Source organism: Ammospiza nelsoni, chromosome 3, assembly GCF_027579445.1.
Source record: "Ammospiza nelsoni isolate bAmmNel1 chromosome 3, bAmmNel1.pri, whole genome shotgun sequence".
Classification (NCBI taxonomy): Eukaryota; Metazoa; Chordata; class Aves; order Passeriformes; family Passerellidae; genus Ammospiza; species Ammospiza nelsoni.
The window spans coordinates 40138825-40156289 of NC_080635.1; the positions used below are offsets into that span (position 1 = coordinate 40138825).

At 39.9% G+C, this 17465-nt stretch overlaps 1 protein-coding gene across 2 annotated transcripts in view; it reads right to left on the bottom strand.

The window, feature by feature from the left end:
- Positions 1-17465, bottom strand: part of RPS6KA2 (ribosomal protein S6 kinase A2) — a 276138-nt gene that overhangs the window by 13457 nt on the left and 245216 nt on the right. For both annotated transcript variants that reach the window (XM_059467989.1, XM_059467988.1), the window contains 2 exons: positions 15955-16085; positions 13763-13888 (listed from right to left, as the gene is read on the bottom strand). In XM_059467989.1, coding sequence (XP_059323972.1) covers positions 13763-13888; positions 15955-16085 — 257 coding nt within the window. The remainder of the gene's footprint in view (positions 1-13762; positions 13889-15954; positions 16086-17465) is intronic.

The following is a 17465-nucleotide window of genomic DNA, read 5'->3' on the forward strand; positions in this document are numbered from 1 at the left end:
TCGTAATATTGGCATATGCTTGTATATATGCTGATAAATTAATAGAAATTAATTGTCATATGTATTTGTCAGAAATGTAAATGTATGGACATTTACTGTCAGGGGAGATTTGAATTGAAACTTTTGGTAATAATTTGGCTCTTTGGGCCAAGCTGTTGTAGTGAACCAACAGAGTGACCAGACATTGTATTTGGCCATGTAACCAAACTCTACCCATGCCTAAACTGGAAAGAAATCTGCTTCATAGAACACTTCTATGTAGTAAGCATCTTTTGTCTTATTAAAAAATATAGTAAGACATGCAAAATTTTTAGTTTTGGATGTAGCAAACCTGTAGCACCAGGTCTTAGAAAAACATGACAGCTGCTTGGAGAGCATCACTGCATGGAAAGCCAGCTAGCAGGAGAGCACTGACTTCTTCTCAGTGATTCTGGTAACCATATTTGCCATGTCAGGCAAAGAGCTTTAGTCATTTGTCCAGCTGAGAACACTGATTAATGTTTCTCACTTCACAGATTTAAATCATAAATATGGAATAAAAAAAAATTAAGGTAAATCTCTGCATTTTGGAATCTCAAAAGTAACTGCACAGGAGATGGTGAAAGACTCGTTCTACTAGAAACTCATAGGAGTACACTATTTTGTCTCTATTTCTTATTGCTAGAAAACAACAGCAGTACTTTTGAATAACAGGTTTACCAAAGTGGAATGGGTGGCATTTTCAGAAAATCATTTCCACTACTGCCTTGGATTTCAAGGCTTCCATACTTAAATGCAGTTAGTTTCTCTCCAAGAGCTGGGCACAGAGCACAAATATTAAATTATGATGTTAGCAGGGAAAAAACAGCTCTTTGAAAACCTCTTTTGCTAATGAAGATAAATGCCTGCCTGCTTTTTAATAAAATATATGCATTTTTCATGGTTTATTTATGGTGATACAAATTCAAGTACATGAGTAGAATCTTATACATTAGCCATAATAATGCATAACTGAATATAAATCAGAAGTTTCATGGTCATCATGACTGGTATGTATGTGTAGTGATAATGATGGTCAGAAATTGTCCATGGCTCAGGTATGCCTCTGAGGCCATATCAGGGATTTGATTCTGAATTAATGGAAGTGTGACAAATGAAAGTGCAACAGGCAGCTGATGCAGGCAAATGGTTGTTACCCACCTTTGAATAAATAAAGTAAAACCTCAAGAATAGGTGAATGAAATAAAGATTTCTGCTGTTGTTCTCCCAGTTTAGTTGAGACTTTATCAAGAAGCGAATGAAGTCCTGATGGACCCACTCCATGTGAGCACAACCACAGTGACTAAATGTGTCCCACTCAACCAGTAAGCCCAACATACAAGAAGATCCTCACTTCCTTGGCTACACTGATAAACCTCTTGTCAAGTTACTGGAGAAATTCACATGTGCCCCGTTAGCATCTGCCTGCCCTGTACAAACCAGCAGAACCTACTGTGGCAAGTACTACCACCAGTGAGGAGGACCACTACCATTGTGCTGCTGTAGCAAGCTATATATTCCAGATTCCTTTTCTGTTGCAGTTCCCTGTGAAAGCAAATATCCAGAGCTGTGGAAAATTTTAACTGACTATTAATAATGCAGGACTATAAATGCATATATATGGCCTAAAAAAATCCAAACCAAAAATAGTCTCAGCTATTGACAAAACTAAAACCAACACAACCCGAAGCACTCTGCTACTGATGTAGTAGCAACAGCAGCAGATGACATTTAATGCTTCTAATTCACAATATGCAATGTAAATACAAACTGCAAGACAGTCCCACTAAATATGCATGTTTTTTGTTTTAACGTGTGTGCAACCTGCAATACACTGATTACATGGACTAACTGCCCCAAACTGCACCACAAATCATTGTCAGAGTTGTGAAGGGACCTGCAAAATTCCTCTCAGTCCCTGGGCAGTCTAATGGGACAGACTAGAACCATTTTTCTCCTCTACAGCAAAAGATGATTGTCACCCTGCCAGTGCCTCTCTTCAGTGTGCCCGTGACTTACACTTGGCCCTTGACTGCAACTTCACCAGAAATCCCCCTGCAGCTCAGACTGGCTGCAGTATGCACAGTTTCTTTATTTGTATGTGGCAGTGGCCATCCATTAAATAAATATGCCCCACAGCTCCACTCCTGTGATATTCCTGATCTTCCTTTTCACAAAGTCATAGAATCATTAAGTTGGGAAAGATCTCTTGAGATCAGCAAGTTCAACAATTAACCCAGCATTGCCAAGTCCATCACAAAACCCAAGTGCCTTATTTACATGTCTCTTAAATGCCTCCGGGGATGGTGACTTCACCATTTCCTTGGGCAGTCTGTGCAGTGATTTACAACACTTCCAGAGAGTTTATTGGTGTGCTGTTAAATCCACCCAGAATTTCCTGTGGTAAAAAGAGCATTTGCCACCCCGGTCCCTGTCTCCTCTGAGACACTGTAATTTTGCATGAATACAGACTCTTCTCTGTTCCTTTCTGGTAGAGCCCATGAACCTTCTGCAGCTCTTCCTGTGCAAGCAATGATGAATTTTCTTTAGGAAACTCATTTTGATTTGAATTCAACTAAAATGTATTTCTGAACACTCTCTATTACAGAATTAAGGGAAGATCTCAGCTACCAGTCCTGAGAATTTGAGTAATATGTCATGATGCTACTTTTCCATTTCTCTCTTTAGATGTGTGTTGAAGAAGACGTATAAGTAACTTAAATGAAAAAGTAACATGAGCTTTACTGTACCTTGGCCCAGAAGAGCTGTGATGCACAAGGGTCATACATTGCCCTTCAGAAGAGAAAGAAACTGGGCCATAAAGCAAACAGACTTTTTTCTGTGCATTGGACACCCAGGGATTGCTCAGAATCTCGTCTGTGTCAAACAGTGTATGAAAGGATTTTAGAGTAAAACGGGCTCAGCACAGTCAATAGTGTCCTTTGTTCTCACAGGGGATTTGTTTGCTCTTTATCAAATCATTTGTGTGACTAACTGAAAGCAAAAGGTGCATTTTCTTTCCTCAGTGGGATTTAGGGTAATAACATCATGATATTTTAAAATTTGTCAAGCTCCTTTAAAGGACAGTACTGAACACCTTCTCTATTAAGGAAAAAAGAAGCAGGACAGAATATTTTCAAAATCCCAATTAATGCATCTGTCCAGTTTTTACAAGTCGTTTTACAAGTCTTCTGCATGAAAAAAAAATCATCTAATTCTCCTTTACTAATGGGTTTTCAATGGATTTAAGCTTGTCAGAGCAGACTAATGAGTATAAAAGACAGTATCAATAAAATTCCATGTGGGTAAAGCCTTGCTGAAATTGGCACAGCAACTAAATAGACAGTATATATATTTGCTTGCTGCCTTTTTTGGAAGGTATTTGCATGCTTCCAACTGTGTAGATAAATCTCTTCTTCTGTACCTAGTTATACCATCAGCAGATGTTGGAGCCTTCAGCTGTTTGGTATCACCCACCAGCTGGGACTTACAGCCCTTACAGCCCTGCCAAAGGAACAGTACGTGTGAGCACTCCCTAATCCATTTTCAGTGAAGCAGCCCTGCTAATACAAATTGCCTTTTCCAGCACTGAAATTAACCTGAAAGACTGTGCATGAGAAGAATGGAGAATGGCTGTGTTTCTCACGTGGAGTTCTCCATCACGACAGTTGTGAGATTGGAAAAGGTAAGTTTAACTGCCTTTGCTGTCTGGAAAATGAACAGCCTAAAAGAAAAGGTGAAAGAAAGAAGCAGGAGAGTGAGAAAAAGGACGGAAAAGAAACATGAGATACACTGATGGGAAGAGCAGTGATATGAGCCTGAGGAGAAAGGATGGGGCTCTGGCCAGGCTGGGCTCGAGCTAGCAGCAAGGACACTGCTCTGTTGGGTCTGTCTGTGCTGGGGACAAAGGACCTTGTGCATCTTTAATGACCAAACAATTAAATGATCTTTTAATCTGCCTTGTCTTGAACCACCCCAGGTGACCCTTCCTGGCAGCTGAAACTGAGATGCCAGAGTGTGAGCTGGGGCAGCTGAGCTGCTGGTACAGCCCCAGTCTGCTGCTCCAGCTGCAGTGACACAAAGCCCAGCAGAAGGCAGGGCAGACACACCTGGGCGTTCTCATACCTTGTACAGCCACACCTGAGGCTGCCAGTGCATTTAGTCACTGGGATGATGTAAAGCTCCTTTTAACCAGCACTAGGGAACCCTGAATGGCTTTGTGAAAAAAGCATGGAGGAGGAGGAGAATTTCATATGTTTTTTAAAGCTGCTTTTTTTTTCTGTTATACACAGGTTTTTTTATAGTCTGTTTGCAGAGTAAGCATGGGTTAATAATCTCCTTCAAGAACAGATTCATTACATAGTGTGATGTGATAGTCTCTGTAAAAATCCCCTCCTTTTCTGGGAGGGGAAGGATGAGCAAAAGGAGAATTAATTTTGTGTCCCTTTGCACATTATATCTACACTGTGATGTATTTGAAAATTCAGGGCACCACTAATGGAACTGACTACAGGTGGGATTTGCTTCTCTTCTGAAAAAAGAAGGTGTGAGCACACAGATTTTAACTTGACAGTTTCATCTACAATACTAATTCCAATGGAAGTGTCACAAAAAGAGAGTTCTGCAGTTCTGTGCTGCTGGAAAATGTACATGTTTCCATTTCAGTAATATTTCCTTCTAAAAATAAGGTCTATTCATGCCAAGCATCTGTTTTAATTTGGTTCCTTTCTGATGTCAAATAACTCAAGTTGGACGATAATCACTGCAGAAAGGCTAATATTATTTAAAAGAACATGGTATAATTTTAAATTTAAGAGGTCTCCAAGGAGCGCTTATCCAAGCCTAATAGTTTCTGAGGGACTATTTGCTGTGCTATTAGTTTTGATTAGCTTCAGAAATTCCTTCCCTCTATCCATGCTTAAATATTCCAGGAAAATAGTGAAAAATTACTATTAAGAAGAAACAGGCCTAATTAGCAATACTTTTCTGAAATAAAGACTGCCCATTTGATCAAGCTGTGCAGGTGAGACATTAAACATTTCTGCACACAGAGCATGCCCACTTGCTGACACCGTTTGCTGACTTAGCACTCCTAAGCTGTCAGCTGGAAGTGTTAATTAACTGCTCTTGTTCATTAGCACTTATAGGGTAGCACACATTTTCTAAGCAGAACAGAAACATTAACAAATTTATTTCAATAGCAGCCATGAAACAGAAAAGCTCATTTTAGGGAGAAATCTTCAGTTCTGGAAGCAGAATAGATTGGGAAAGGCTCTGTGCTGTGTTTCAGTCTGCTCTGCTCGGCACGCAGCCTTGGATCAGACTGATGAGTTTTCAGTCCATAAAGTAACTGCAACACTGCTCTCACCCTCTACAGAAAGCTTCAGAGATGGAAACCAGTGAATCATTCAGAACTTTCTAAGGGGAAAAATTATGACATCAGTATGGAAGGCAAATGCAAGAAACATAAGTTTGAAGGGCCCCAAAAGAGAAACAGAGGCACAAAGGACTGAATTCTGTCCAAAATACTTTAGGTATTTGGCAAGCAAATTAGTGAAGAGAAACATGATATTATTAAGCTGTAGAAAAACTGCTGCTTGATCCTAAGTCTCAGAAAAGATCTAGTTAGCAGAGGGAAATACCACATTCTCACATTCTTCAGAGGTTCAGCCATGCCAAGGAAAGAGACACTGAGAGCTTTGTGATGAAAGGGGAAGGAGGCTGCAGGAATTCTTAAGCCAGAGATGTACAACCACTACACATTTAAGATTTGCTTTGAAGCTGAGATTAAGAGGTGGCCTGCACACATTTCTGTATTTCTACCTGCCCACTGTGATTATTTTGTTAAGAATTTAAGCAATGCTTTGACCCCATTTACCCCAAAAGCCAGCAAGGACTCTTGCTGCTAGAAACAAGCTGGCCACGTGTAGAAATGCTCAAGCCACTCCTGCCTCTCTGCCCTGCCTTCTCCCACATCCTTCCAGCAGAGCCCAGCACTCTGTTCTGGCCTAGCCCTTCTGAAGCTGTAGCTGCAGCCATTCAAGCAGTGCCTCCTTGGAGAAATTACTTATTTCTGTGGGGAGACTATCTGGCAGAAAGCACAGCATCACAGACATGCTGTGTTGGAAGGGACCCATCAGGATCATTGAGTCCAACTCCTATCTGAACACACTCAAAACAACAGAAAAGTGAGACCCAATGAAGCTTTGCAGGTATTCTGGAAAACCCAAATCTTCAAAAATGAGGACACCATTATGCTGTATCCTGTTATGGTGAGTGTATGGAACGACCCTGGTCCAGGGTGGAAGTCAGGTCCTTTGATTAAGTTTTTGAAAAGGGAAAACCAAGAAAGCCTTCAAAAATACTCTCACAGATCAGATGTAAGATCCTCACAGACAACAATAATCTATCACCCCTTGCTGCTCATCCATTTTACTGTAAATAATTTTCCATGATAGCTAGAGGACATCCTCCATGCTGTTTGCAATCACTCATAGTATGACAATGAGCCCTTATTAGGGCTACTAATACTGGTTTCTTTGCAGAGCACTCTAAAAAACAGCCCTCCCTCCCTATGCCAATTCAAAGAAGGATAAAGATTTGTGCTTAAATCTGCTCTAAAGTCTGTATCTCCTAAATGGCAGTCTACCAAATTTGGTGCCCCACTGCCAAAAAGCTTGAGTATGCTTCAGACACTCAAAGCCATCTTTTATCTGAGTGTGTTATTGCCTGATGCCCAGCTTTAAAAAACAAATTTAATGGGAAAACCTGGTCTTTTCTGCAGTTTATCAAGGTAAGAAGGGGTCTTGTACCTCTTACTCTGCATTTTGCAAGGCTACATTTCCACTAACATGGCAAACCAACTGCTTGGCATGTGAAGGGGAAGACATCTCAGACATTTCCTTGAAGAGTTTGCTTTACCAACTGCTCTCACAATCAGACTTTTTTTCCCCTGAATCTCCCTTTTTTAGCTCCAAGACATTCTGTCTTCCCTTGCTGTCTTTAGCAGCCAAATGGTTGTCATCCATCATTTATATCACCTTAGAGATATTTATAGATTTTGATCGCATCCCACTGAGCTCTTGTCTGTCTTACATCACACGTATTTGTAGCTCTCTTGATAGAGCTTGCCTTGTAATTCTTGCATATTTTCTGCTATAGATTTTCTCTAATTAATTTATATTCTGTCTTAAACCACAGATATCAAAAGAGCACATGATCTCACAGGGTTTAGTATTCCTACTCAGGTACTACAAGAAAAATTCATTTATATGCAAGGATGTAAATAAGATAGAAATCAATAGGTCTGCATATAAATTGTATTAATAAAACTGTAACTACACTAGCAACATATTTAGGAAATATTTGTCTGATGCAGGTATTTAAATATTTGTATTTCCATCCTATGAATTATTTGAGAACACCTAATAGCTGCATTACATATTCAGGGAAGGAAAGCAAATAGTAATGAAAATTTTTGGCCAGACTGCAGTCAGAAACACTTTCTCAATAAAATATTGGAAATTATCTTTAGGTATCATTATTATGATCTTGCAGAGGCAAAAATATATGCTTTTCATAGATAATTTGATAAGCCATCTTGAGGAAGAACAAGGACAGTTAGAGGCTTCTGGAAGCTCTACGTTGGCACTCTTATTTCCCATCACTTGACTGACTAATGAGGTCCTTTTACATGACATTATATTCTTCCTGGTGCCACTTTGTCCCCAAGTGTGAGATGTGATAGAGGCCTCCTCTTACCACACAAACCTGACTGCGATAGCCAGCCAGCAAAGCCAAGGGACTCAACAAGAACTGAGACAGGACCTTGGCATCTGATCCATGCCCATGCAGCCCATCCTCTCTCTGGCAGAGTCCTGACAGTGCTGACTGCTCTGCTCCAGCAGCAGGTAACTTCTGCTAAATTGCAAAGGGATGGATTACCAGTGCCTCTGACCTGGAGATTGGTGCACATATCCTGGGGCCTGACCTCTGCGCCATGTTCTGCTGGGGCAAGGTTGGACAAGCATTGGTTGAGTACCTCTGGTTTGACAAGCTGGCAGACTCAGGGCCGAGAAAGCTGAGGGCACCCAGCAAACTTTCCACTGACCTTCCTATTTAAATACTGATATATTTATCCCTTTTCTGCCAGACACTAAGTACATCTCAAACAGACAAAAATAGATACAAAGCCTTCCCTGAAATTTCCACTGTCTGTTTCACTTTAGTTACTTTTTATGGTTAAGGAGAGACAATTTTAAGCAAATCTGTCCAGATCTACAGACTCCTTAACTTTCAAGGAGATTTAATGATGTGATGCTTGGACTGATTTTCTTCTTTTTTTTTTTTTTTTTTTCTACTCTTATTTCACTAAGTAAGATTCCTATTTTCTTTATTGCATTCAGCACTAAACACCTGACCTAACCATACTACAGGCTAAGGAGAAAATGTAGAGCCACTAAATACCTCCTGCCTTCAGATCAGTGTGCAGTTTTATCTACTCACACCAACCACCTAGAAACAACCAAACTAAGATCATGAACATCAATGGAAGTGGAAAATGAAGTTTAAGAAAATTATGAAAAAACTGGAATTTAAATGGGTTTTGGTGACTAGGTCACACACTGTCATTAGCAAATAAATAGACATATACAACCAGTTTGATTACACAAGCCTGCCAATACTAGGTCTCCTGAGTTACTGATTTCTATTTATTGATAGCATGCTGACACCACTTCTCTGCTGGTATCAAATTTTTGCAGCTAATTAAAATGCGACTTCTCTCCAGTCTGCACACACCAAAACATGCTAGATGGATGTGCTCTCAGTGCTTTGCAGCTGCCAGAATTATACACGAGGATTCACTCGGACTCTAGCAGAGTCTAACTTGTATCCCAGAGGCAGACACAGACTGCAAACTTTGGCTTTGCTCACAACTGTGGAACATCTGGAGCCAAACAGTTGGTTAGTACATTACAGAGATAGGAAAAAGTCATAAGATTAACATGTATTTCAAGATCCAAATTCCACTGTAATACTGGCATCTGCAAAATTGGATTTGTCAATTTGGACTATCTCTACTATATTTTTCTTCTTCAAAGGAAAGAAAAAATGTATATCCTGTTTTTAAGATATACAACCAAGTATACACCTTGCCTCTAACAGCATGGAGGGACTGAAAACCCACAAGAGTTAACCAGCTGGATATTCTGAAGAAAAAGGCAGTTGACATCAAGGTGTTGAATCTGGCATCTAAACCACCTACCACTGCAATACTGGGGGCAGTATTGGGAGTAGAACTGGTTCAGCAGCAGAAATTTCTACTTGTCTATTATCCACCAGTAATCTTTGCTGGGGGTCAGGAGTCAATCTGAATAGACAAACCTTTAAAACCAGGGAGATGAAATGAAGTCCTTTTCTAATTTACTTAATCTGGCATCAGTAAGAAGCACATCCAAAAATCCAGCTTGAAAGCTTCACTTGTGCTCCAAGCTTGAAAGCCGTGCGATAGTTTTAAGACAAGAAAAACATTCAGAATATGCTAATTGCATCACATATCTGGAAGGTTTTGAAAAATCTGATTCACCAAGTCTTCTGAACTCCAAACAAGAGCTCTTAATCTGTTTAGGCTTCCATTTTAAACTTTCTTCCACCCACAGAAACCTCTACCAGCTCCTCTAGCATAATTCTTTTACTTAATTAACTTATTTTCTATAGATACCGATGTGACTTAATACTTTGATCTTATTTTCCTTTGCCTCTGACCTCATCATTACATTTATATCCATGTGAAGTTTGTAACTGCAACTGAAAATGCCAGTTCTCTTTGCTATTAAAAACCATTAGGCCTGCTGTAGTCAAGATGATCAATATTATAGCAGAAGAATCTTAAACACAGCAGAAGTCCATCAGAGGAGAAACACTTTTTTGTTTCCCATCTTTCTTCTTTCTACCAGAGTGTTACGAAGCATTCACCTCAGAATATTCTGTGATTCAAAGGAATGAATAAATCCTTACTTGTATTTTAGAGCTTTTTACTTTTTTTTCCCTTGGGAATGAGATGGAAAAAACTTAAAAGCTCCCATATTCTACGTGCAAGTAGAATATGACACATGGACTTGCTAAACCAACATCTACCTGCACTGACCTACATAGGTGGTTACTAGTTTCAGGGTAGACTCAATTTGCAGGAAATCTGACTGTCTACAGGGTTTTCTCTTGCAGGGTATTGAAATGCTCTCAGAAGTGGAGCTATGTCTGAATTCTGAAATATTGCACTCAGAAGCCCAAGGGCATGTCTAAAATAGCTTTAGAGTTTATTATTAGCATTTCATTTTTACAGATGACATGGAAGAATAGGGAATAGGTGGTAAGAAAATTCTCTTCTTCAGCAGCTCCATGATTGGATTTACAGAGGCAGTACAGCTGCCTACAGGTGCAGAGAGGTGTCTGGGGGAAATTCCAAAAGCTCCTCAGTGAGACACGTGCCTAATCTCCATCAGCTCCGAAAAGAGTGAAATTCCAGACCTGTTCAAATGCTTTTACAACACCAGCAAACACCATCTTTGCACTGCCAGACATCTAATTACCTCTACAATACGCCCCCCCAATTAGCAGCAGATGGCCAGCAAAAGGAAAAGGGATGAAGTGTTTTGCATTTTATTAAATATGTTCTGCTTCTGGGCTAGGAAAGGTTTTGCTTTTCTGGCAGTGGCTCTGACTCAAGTTACACTGGCCAGGCAATCTCCTGTCTCAGTAAGACACCGGGGAACAATAGTAAACAAGGTGAGTGGCAGGCTCCATGGAAGGATTATTTATTTCCACAGTGACATGGTGTGTGTCTTCCTGCAGCGATGCCACCACGTAATTTCCTTAACTCCTTCCCTATCAGCAGCCTCCCCTGAGGGAGACAGGATGATGTTCTCTGAGGTGTTGGCAGCTCCTCTGAAAGAGGGAGATTTAATGAGGTGGTGCAAAGCAAATGGGGCTGCTGCCTATCACACAAACTATCTCTGCAGACACTTTTCCCTCTGAATGTTACATGCTGGAGAACACTGAGAAAATTATACTTACTAACAGAAATGAAAAGAGCCTAATTACAGTGATTTTTAAAGAGAGAGTTAAAGGATGCATGTCAAAAGGGACTGATATATAATTATGATAATATCAGTTGCAACTCCTGTGCTATCTAATTACTTGAAATGGGTGGCATTGTGCAGTTTTTTTGAAAGCGAGCTACTCTGACAACAAAAGGATATAATTGTATTATGAAATTACAATAAATTGAAAGAAAAGTAAAATTAATATATTGGTAAGAGTAATAACCAAAGAGGCAGCACTAAATGTGCTGGAAAGACAGAACAAACAGAAACCCACCAACTGTCTCCAACCCCAAATCTGTGCTACACACTTGACTCACACTGTGTCAGAAACTGAGATGCTGCACATGTTGCCTACACTGGCAGTCAAAATCAAGACATATTTACATGACAAGAAAAGAGTTGTAAGAAGTGGAAGAAGAAAGGAGTAAAATGAGGAAATATTTTAAAAAATGGGAAAGAGCATAAACCTAGCAATCACAGTGCTGAACTCTGCTGGAGCTTTGAGTGTCTCCATGCCCTGGCTTTGTTCTGGATCCTCTGAGGTACCCCAAAGAGCCAGCCTGCTCTGTCAGATCTGGGCACTCAGACATCTTCAAAGGATCAGGTTTTTCTATTTTGGGTTCACACTGGCTGTATTACACTGATAAATCTGTCCATAATACTTGATATAAATGAAATATTAAAGTTATTAATTAAATTTAGTATACATTTTGTTCATCATGGATGTATTTCAGTTATACAGAATCCACACCTACTATAACATAATGCCATCTGTTGATAAATGACCTGGGCACTGAAAAGCTCTGATTTTTCAAATTCATTAGAAATGAAAATAGTAGCACATTCATATGAAAGCCCAGAGATCTGCTGGTAAGTCCATGCTCCTAATTATGGTGTAGCCATGAAAAATCAACCATTGTTTGAACAGTGACATCAACAGATTGTAGGTTAATAGTGGTTTCCAGATTTTTGTGGCCATCATGAGGAAACATGAAAAGTTTCATGGACTTTCATGGATACTGCATTGCCACCCATCTAGTAGCGGAAAATAAGACTGAATAAAATGTTTCATATTATTCTACTGACTGGAAGTCATTTATCTCAGGAACAGCAGTTTGGATCACTTCCTTAAGCTGTCATCATCTCATTTAATAGCAAAGATACAATCTCATTTATTAGCTAAATTTACATTTATTTTATAAAATTTTAAAACAGTAAAAGTAGACTAGCAGTTGGCTAGATCCCCTCATTTACTGCAAGTTTGCTAAATACTCTTCTCTATGTACTGCAATCTGTTCCTATGAGATGCCACAGAAGTGAAAGGATCTGACCTAACTTCCCCTTTTTTTTCAAATTCCGTGTTATAATCTAAACTTGTCCCTTTCTGGTACAAGAACAAAACCATGAAGTACTTTGCTAACACATGAGTGTTTTCACTGCTAAACTTTTCCTTAAAAAAAAGTGCATGTTTGAAACTCTTCCTCTGAGCTGTTATCGCACAATCACTTGTCACTGGTCTCTACTGGCCCCTGCAATGGCTGCATGCTGTTTATTCAATAGCACTGAATGGAATTGATGACAGTTCTCCAAGCATGGCCTTCCAAAGTAACTCTACTGAAGTTCTTCCCTCATCCTAGCAGCTCCCTGGCCTCTGGGGCAGATGTGATGTCACTGTTAGGTTTTTTGGAAAAACTTCTTTGCTTAGGATTCTTCTCTTGGGAAGCTGAGAAGCTTCAGAGAAAAAGGAAGACAAAATTATCTCATTTGCTTCTCCTGCATTTTGCTGCTTTAGAATGTGGTTGAAGATTATTTATCTAACATGTGAATTATTTTTACTTAATGACCAATCACTGTCTGGCTGTGTTGGGACTCTGGAAGAGGTCACGAGTTTTTCTTTAGCATCTTGTTAAACCTTCTGTAAGTATCTTTTCTCTATTCATAAGTAGAGTTTATTAGAGCATAATAAATATATCATATCATATCATAATAAATTAGCCTTCTAAGAACATGGAGTCAGATTCATCTTTCCTCCCTACAACGCAGGACCCCAAAAATACCACAAAGTGACTGTGTTCTATGCACCGTTCCTTGACCAAGTCTGAAGTTCACTGACTTGTCCTCAATGCCCAACTAAATCAATATTTTACCTCTGCTGAAGACTGACTTTCACTCATTTTGATAGCATTCATTTTGAATATGAAGAAGACAGGGAAATCTGAGTTTTTCTAGGTGATCATGGTTTTCACTGAAAAATCTCTTTAATTACAAGAAACTCAGGTCTAAGCAACTTGAGAAAGAAGAATAAATCATGTTTAGAATTTGCAATAATTTTATATGTAATTTTTTAAAAATTATGATGATTCAGTCTAGGGTATGTTAAAAATCTTATTCAGTTTGCAAGGAGCATGGCTGAAGTGATTAACAGGATTTCCATGCAAGACAGCAAAGGGTTTTTCCACTGAGGAATTCTACGTGGTGGGATTGAAGTGTGAAAAGTAGGGAAGACTTATCACAAAACCTGCCATCTTACGAAACAGAAAAAAATCCCAAGCAACACCCAGCAACAAGAAATAAGCCAACAAACAATCCAGAAGCAGAGCAGCCTCAGCTGCATTTCTGGCATTTACCAGAGGCTTTCTTACCTTCACTGCAAACTCTGTTTCTGTAGCTTTATGAACACATCTCTTGCACACTGAATAGGAGCCAATTCCTATGTCCTCCTTGATCTCGTATCCATCAGTAAAGTGAATGTTGTTCCCATGTAACTGCTACAGGGGGACAAAAGAAACAAGGTTATTAGGAGATGGGTATGTAAAGGCAAGGACCAGCCTCCTCTTGAAGGACATCCTTGATCTCCTCTCCTTCACAGAGCTCTCTTGTCCTTAGCAGCTTTTCTAAATCCAGTGAAAAGATTCTGAAGCTCTTTACGTAAACAAGTGAATGTGTCTGTTCCCTTTCTACCTTTTTGCAGTCTGTAAGATGGAATTGTCTGTAGAAGTAGTGGCAAAACTGCTACGCTTTCCTAACTATTTTTGGAATGCAGAAAATAACCATATATTAAAAATTCATAGGAAACTGTGGACCCAAATCTCCTGACCAACCTACATATCTTGACAATATAAACTGATTTCTAAGTACTGAGGGGCAGATAACATAAAATATTAAGTTTCATAGTTTCACTGTGTTCAAGAGAGATACCCCATATATGAGGAGTGCCTCCAGATCACTGGAAGTCTTGTCTAGAATATGTTTATCTGCAGTTTCTTTGTGAGAGAGAAGTTAATATTTTCAGCCATTAATTCATATGTTCTTTGGAAAATGTCTGGGCAGGCAGACCAGTTCAATGGTGAACCCCAAATCTGAGGCTTTTTGAAATTTGCTGCAAATTCCATCCCAGGACTCAAGAAACGACCAGCACCTCTAAAAATCCTCCAGAATCCTCTCTCTAAAAACATAGCCTTGCCAGCAGAGTCCACACAGAACCTGCTAAATTTTAAGATGTGCATATGTCAATATTCAATACATTTTTACAAAGCAAATCACAGGAATTTGATTTAACATATATATATGTAACATATATATATATAACATTTCTGAGATGCAATGGCTTGGGCTTGGTTAACATTTCACTTACTGTGCCATAAGAGCATCTTTAAGAGTATGACACATTCCACTGCAAATAATTAAAACAGAGATGAAAACCTATGAAAACCACAGGCAAGGTCTCCCCTCTTTGAGGCATGTACACCCGTGGCTATGAGTAGCAGAGGCAGCTTTTTCCTAGTGAGAAAATTTGCCGCATCTTTAAGCAGCCCTGTTCTTTCTCCCCGTTTCCTTCTCCTCTGATGCATCAAACCTTCTGTAGCAATTTATTTCTGGTTTAAAATACAACTGAATAGATTTTTTTAGGAGAATGGCAGCAAAGAACCAAGTGTCTGGCATGTTCCCCCATCAAGCACCCTGGTTTAGGTGAGCACACCCAGGCTTTTGTGCAACAGCACAGGAGTACAGTGGCCTCTTACACCCAGGAGCTTGGGCTCGGTGTCTCTGGGAGCCTATAGCAGTAGTTCATCAAACCCCTTTGCCAGCACGGACTGGATCATATAATCCAAGACAAAACTGCTGGGAATGAAATGCATTCAGTGACAAACCAGTATTTCATTACCTGCCCTGCATGCACAACTGGAATCCTGTTTCAGGTATTTAGAAGTTGTCGCAGACATTTTTTCACAGAAATCCTTTCTTTCAGATTTCTGTGTCTTCTGGAGGGCAGAGGCCTCAGAAGAGAATGTAAACAATTGCTATCAGCTGCTGTGGAATGCGATAGGATGCACCTATTTTGACTGGTGATTGGTTCATGTTTCCATGTTTATAATTAAGGGCCAATCACAAGGAACAAGCTAGGGACAGAGTCCTTGGACACAACTTTGTTATAGATTCTTTCTATTTTTAGCCTAGCTAGCTAGCAAGCTCTGCAACTTCTCTCTTTACTCCTATTTAGTATAGTTATAATGTATTATATATCATATATCAATAAATCCAGCCTTCTGATCAAGAAACAAGGTTCACCGTCTCTCTCTCACCAGCAGCGACCCCATGCAGGGCGCTGTAATAAGAAGTGCTTTTCATTTTAGTTGTGACAAAGGTGGTGAGGAACGTTTTATACATAAAAGCCTTTGCAAAAAAATTCTCATTTTCCAACACCTACGTGCTGCATGTGAAACACCTCCTTCCTACACTAGGTAGCTGTGAAATACCAGTGAGAGCATTAGGCAGTTTAAATACACACATACGTATGTGCACATCAGATGGGAAATGTAACCAGCATCAGTACCTGCACAATTGGGTGAACAGTGATCTTGTGCACATCTTGCTGTGCAGGCTCCTGCACCAAGTTGGAGGCAACAAAGCTGAACCCTCTGAAAAGATGATGAGCATTGGCACTTGGAGGAACACCTGGGGAATCTGTAGGAGAAGGAAGAAAATTGGCCTCATGAGCTGCATGGAAGAACAGAAAGGAAGAGCACGGCAGCACAACTGACAAAGCCATCCCTGGCAGTCAACAGCAGATCTGATAAACTGGCACACACAGGGGAATATAATTCACCTCCCTATCAAGGCTTAGGTGTGCCTTCTCCATTGCTTTCCTCTGGGTTTGACCAGTGCGGGGGTGTTGTTTGCAAGGATGTCTCCTCTTGGATATAGGCTTTTTTCACAGGGCATTCTTAGGCAAAGTACTGCCTGTGCCAAGAGTTCCCAGAGAGAAGGCACAGGGCAGAGAGGCTTGGTGAGAGACAGGAGGCTCAGGGCAGGGAACCTTGCAGGGCTTAGGTTCTCCAGGGAGTGGAAAAAAGCTACAGACTGCTTTATCTGTCTTTTGCAGCACAACTTAACTACAGAAATTACAAAGGATGAAGTGGCAAATTGTGTGGATCAGGAGAATATAGAGAATGCATGAAACCAGTGGAAAAGCACAATACTCCAGTAGTGGCTTTATATCTTCTGGAGCAGCTTTAGGAGCTGGGACCTACTCCAGGGAAGAGAGGGTTAACTTATCCTCAGGTGGAAAATTAAAAAGGATTGTTTTAACTAACCTTCATGGAGATTTTCTCCCCACCCTTCCTCTGATATGGAGGAATGCAGTTCAAAAAATCCTGAATTAGAAATTCTTCCTTTGGAAGGCAATAAGCTGAGAGCAGTTCTTTGTACCTGCACCACTGCTCAGTGAGAGGAGCAGCATGACGAAGCAAGTAGAGCTGTGCTTCAATTAAAATTCTGAAAAGCTTTAAAGAGATCTTTCTCCCCAGTCTATGTTTTATCCTGGGTATTTTCCTCAGCAAGAAGAATCACTTTGTAAATCATCCCCTGGCAACAGGCTGGGTATTATAGAACCTATATTACTAAAATTTGCTAACTTTTTATTTGGTTTTTTGGAGGGGGCTTGTGGGGTTTTTTTCCTCTTTCTCCCTTCACATTTCCTCCAATGCACCATGTGATTTACTGACAAAATTACAGAGTTAAACTTCCTTTAGAAAACTATTTCCTTGTAGTGAAGTGTGTAAATACCTAGTTATCTAAAGAAAATACATCCCCACGGAGCTTTTTATCTGACTCACCTGCCTGATTCCCTGAAAATATGTAAGAATGTGTACTTCTTAGCGTGCACACATCCTGTATAAATCTACGGGTCAAATGAATAGAGGAACTGAAGTCAGAATTTGATAAAACCAAGATATCTACTTGGTAATAAACAAAACTGAGACTTCAGCTAATTCCATTTCTCATCACAAAGCTGCTTTCAGCTTTGACAGGAGTCGGTGTGCTATTATTGCACAGCAAGCAGAG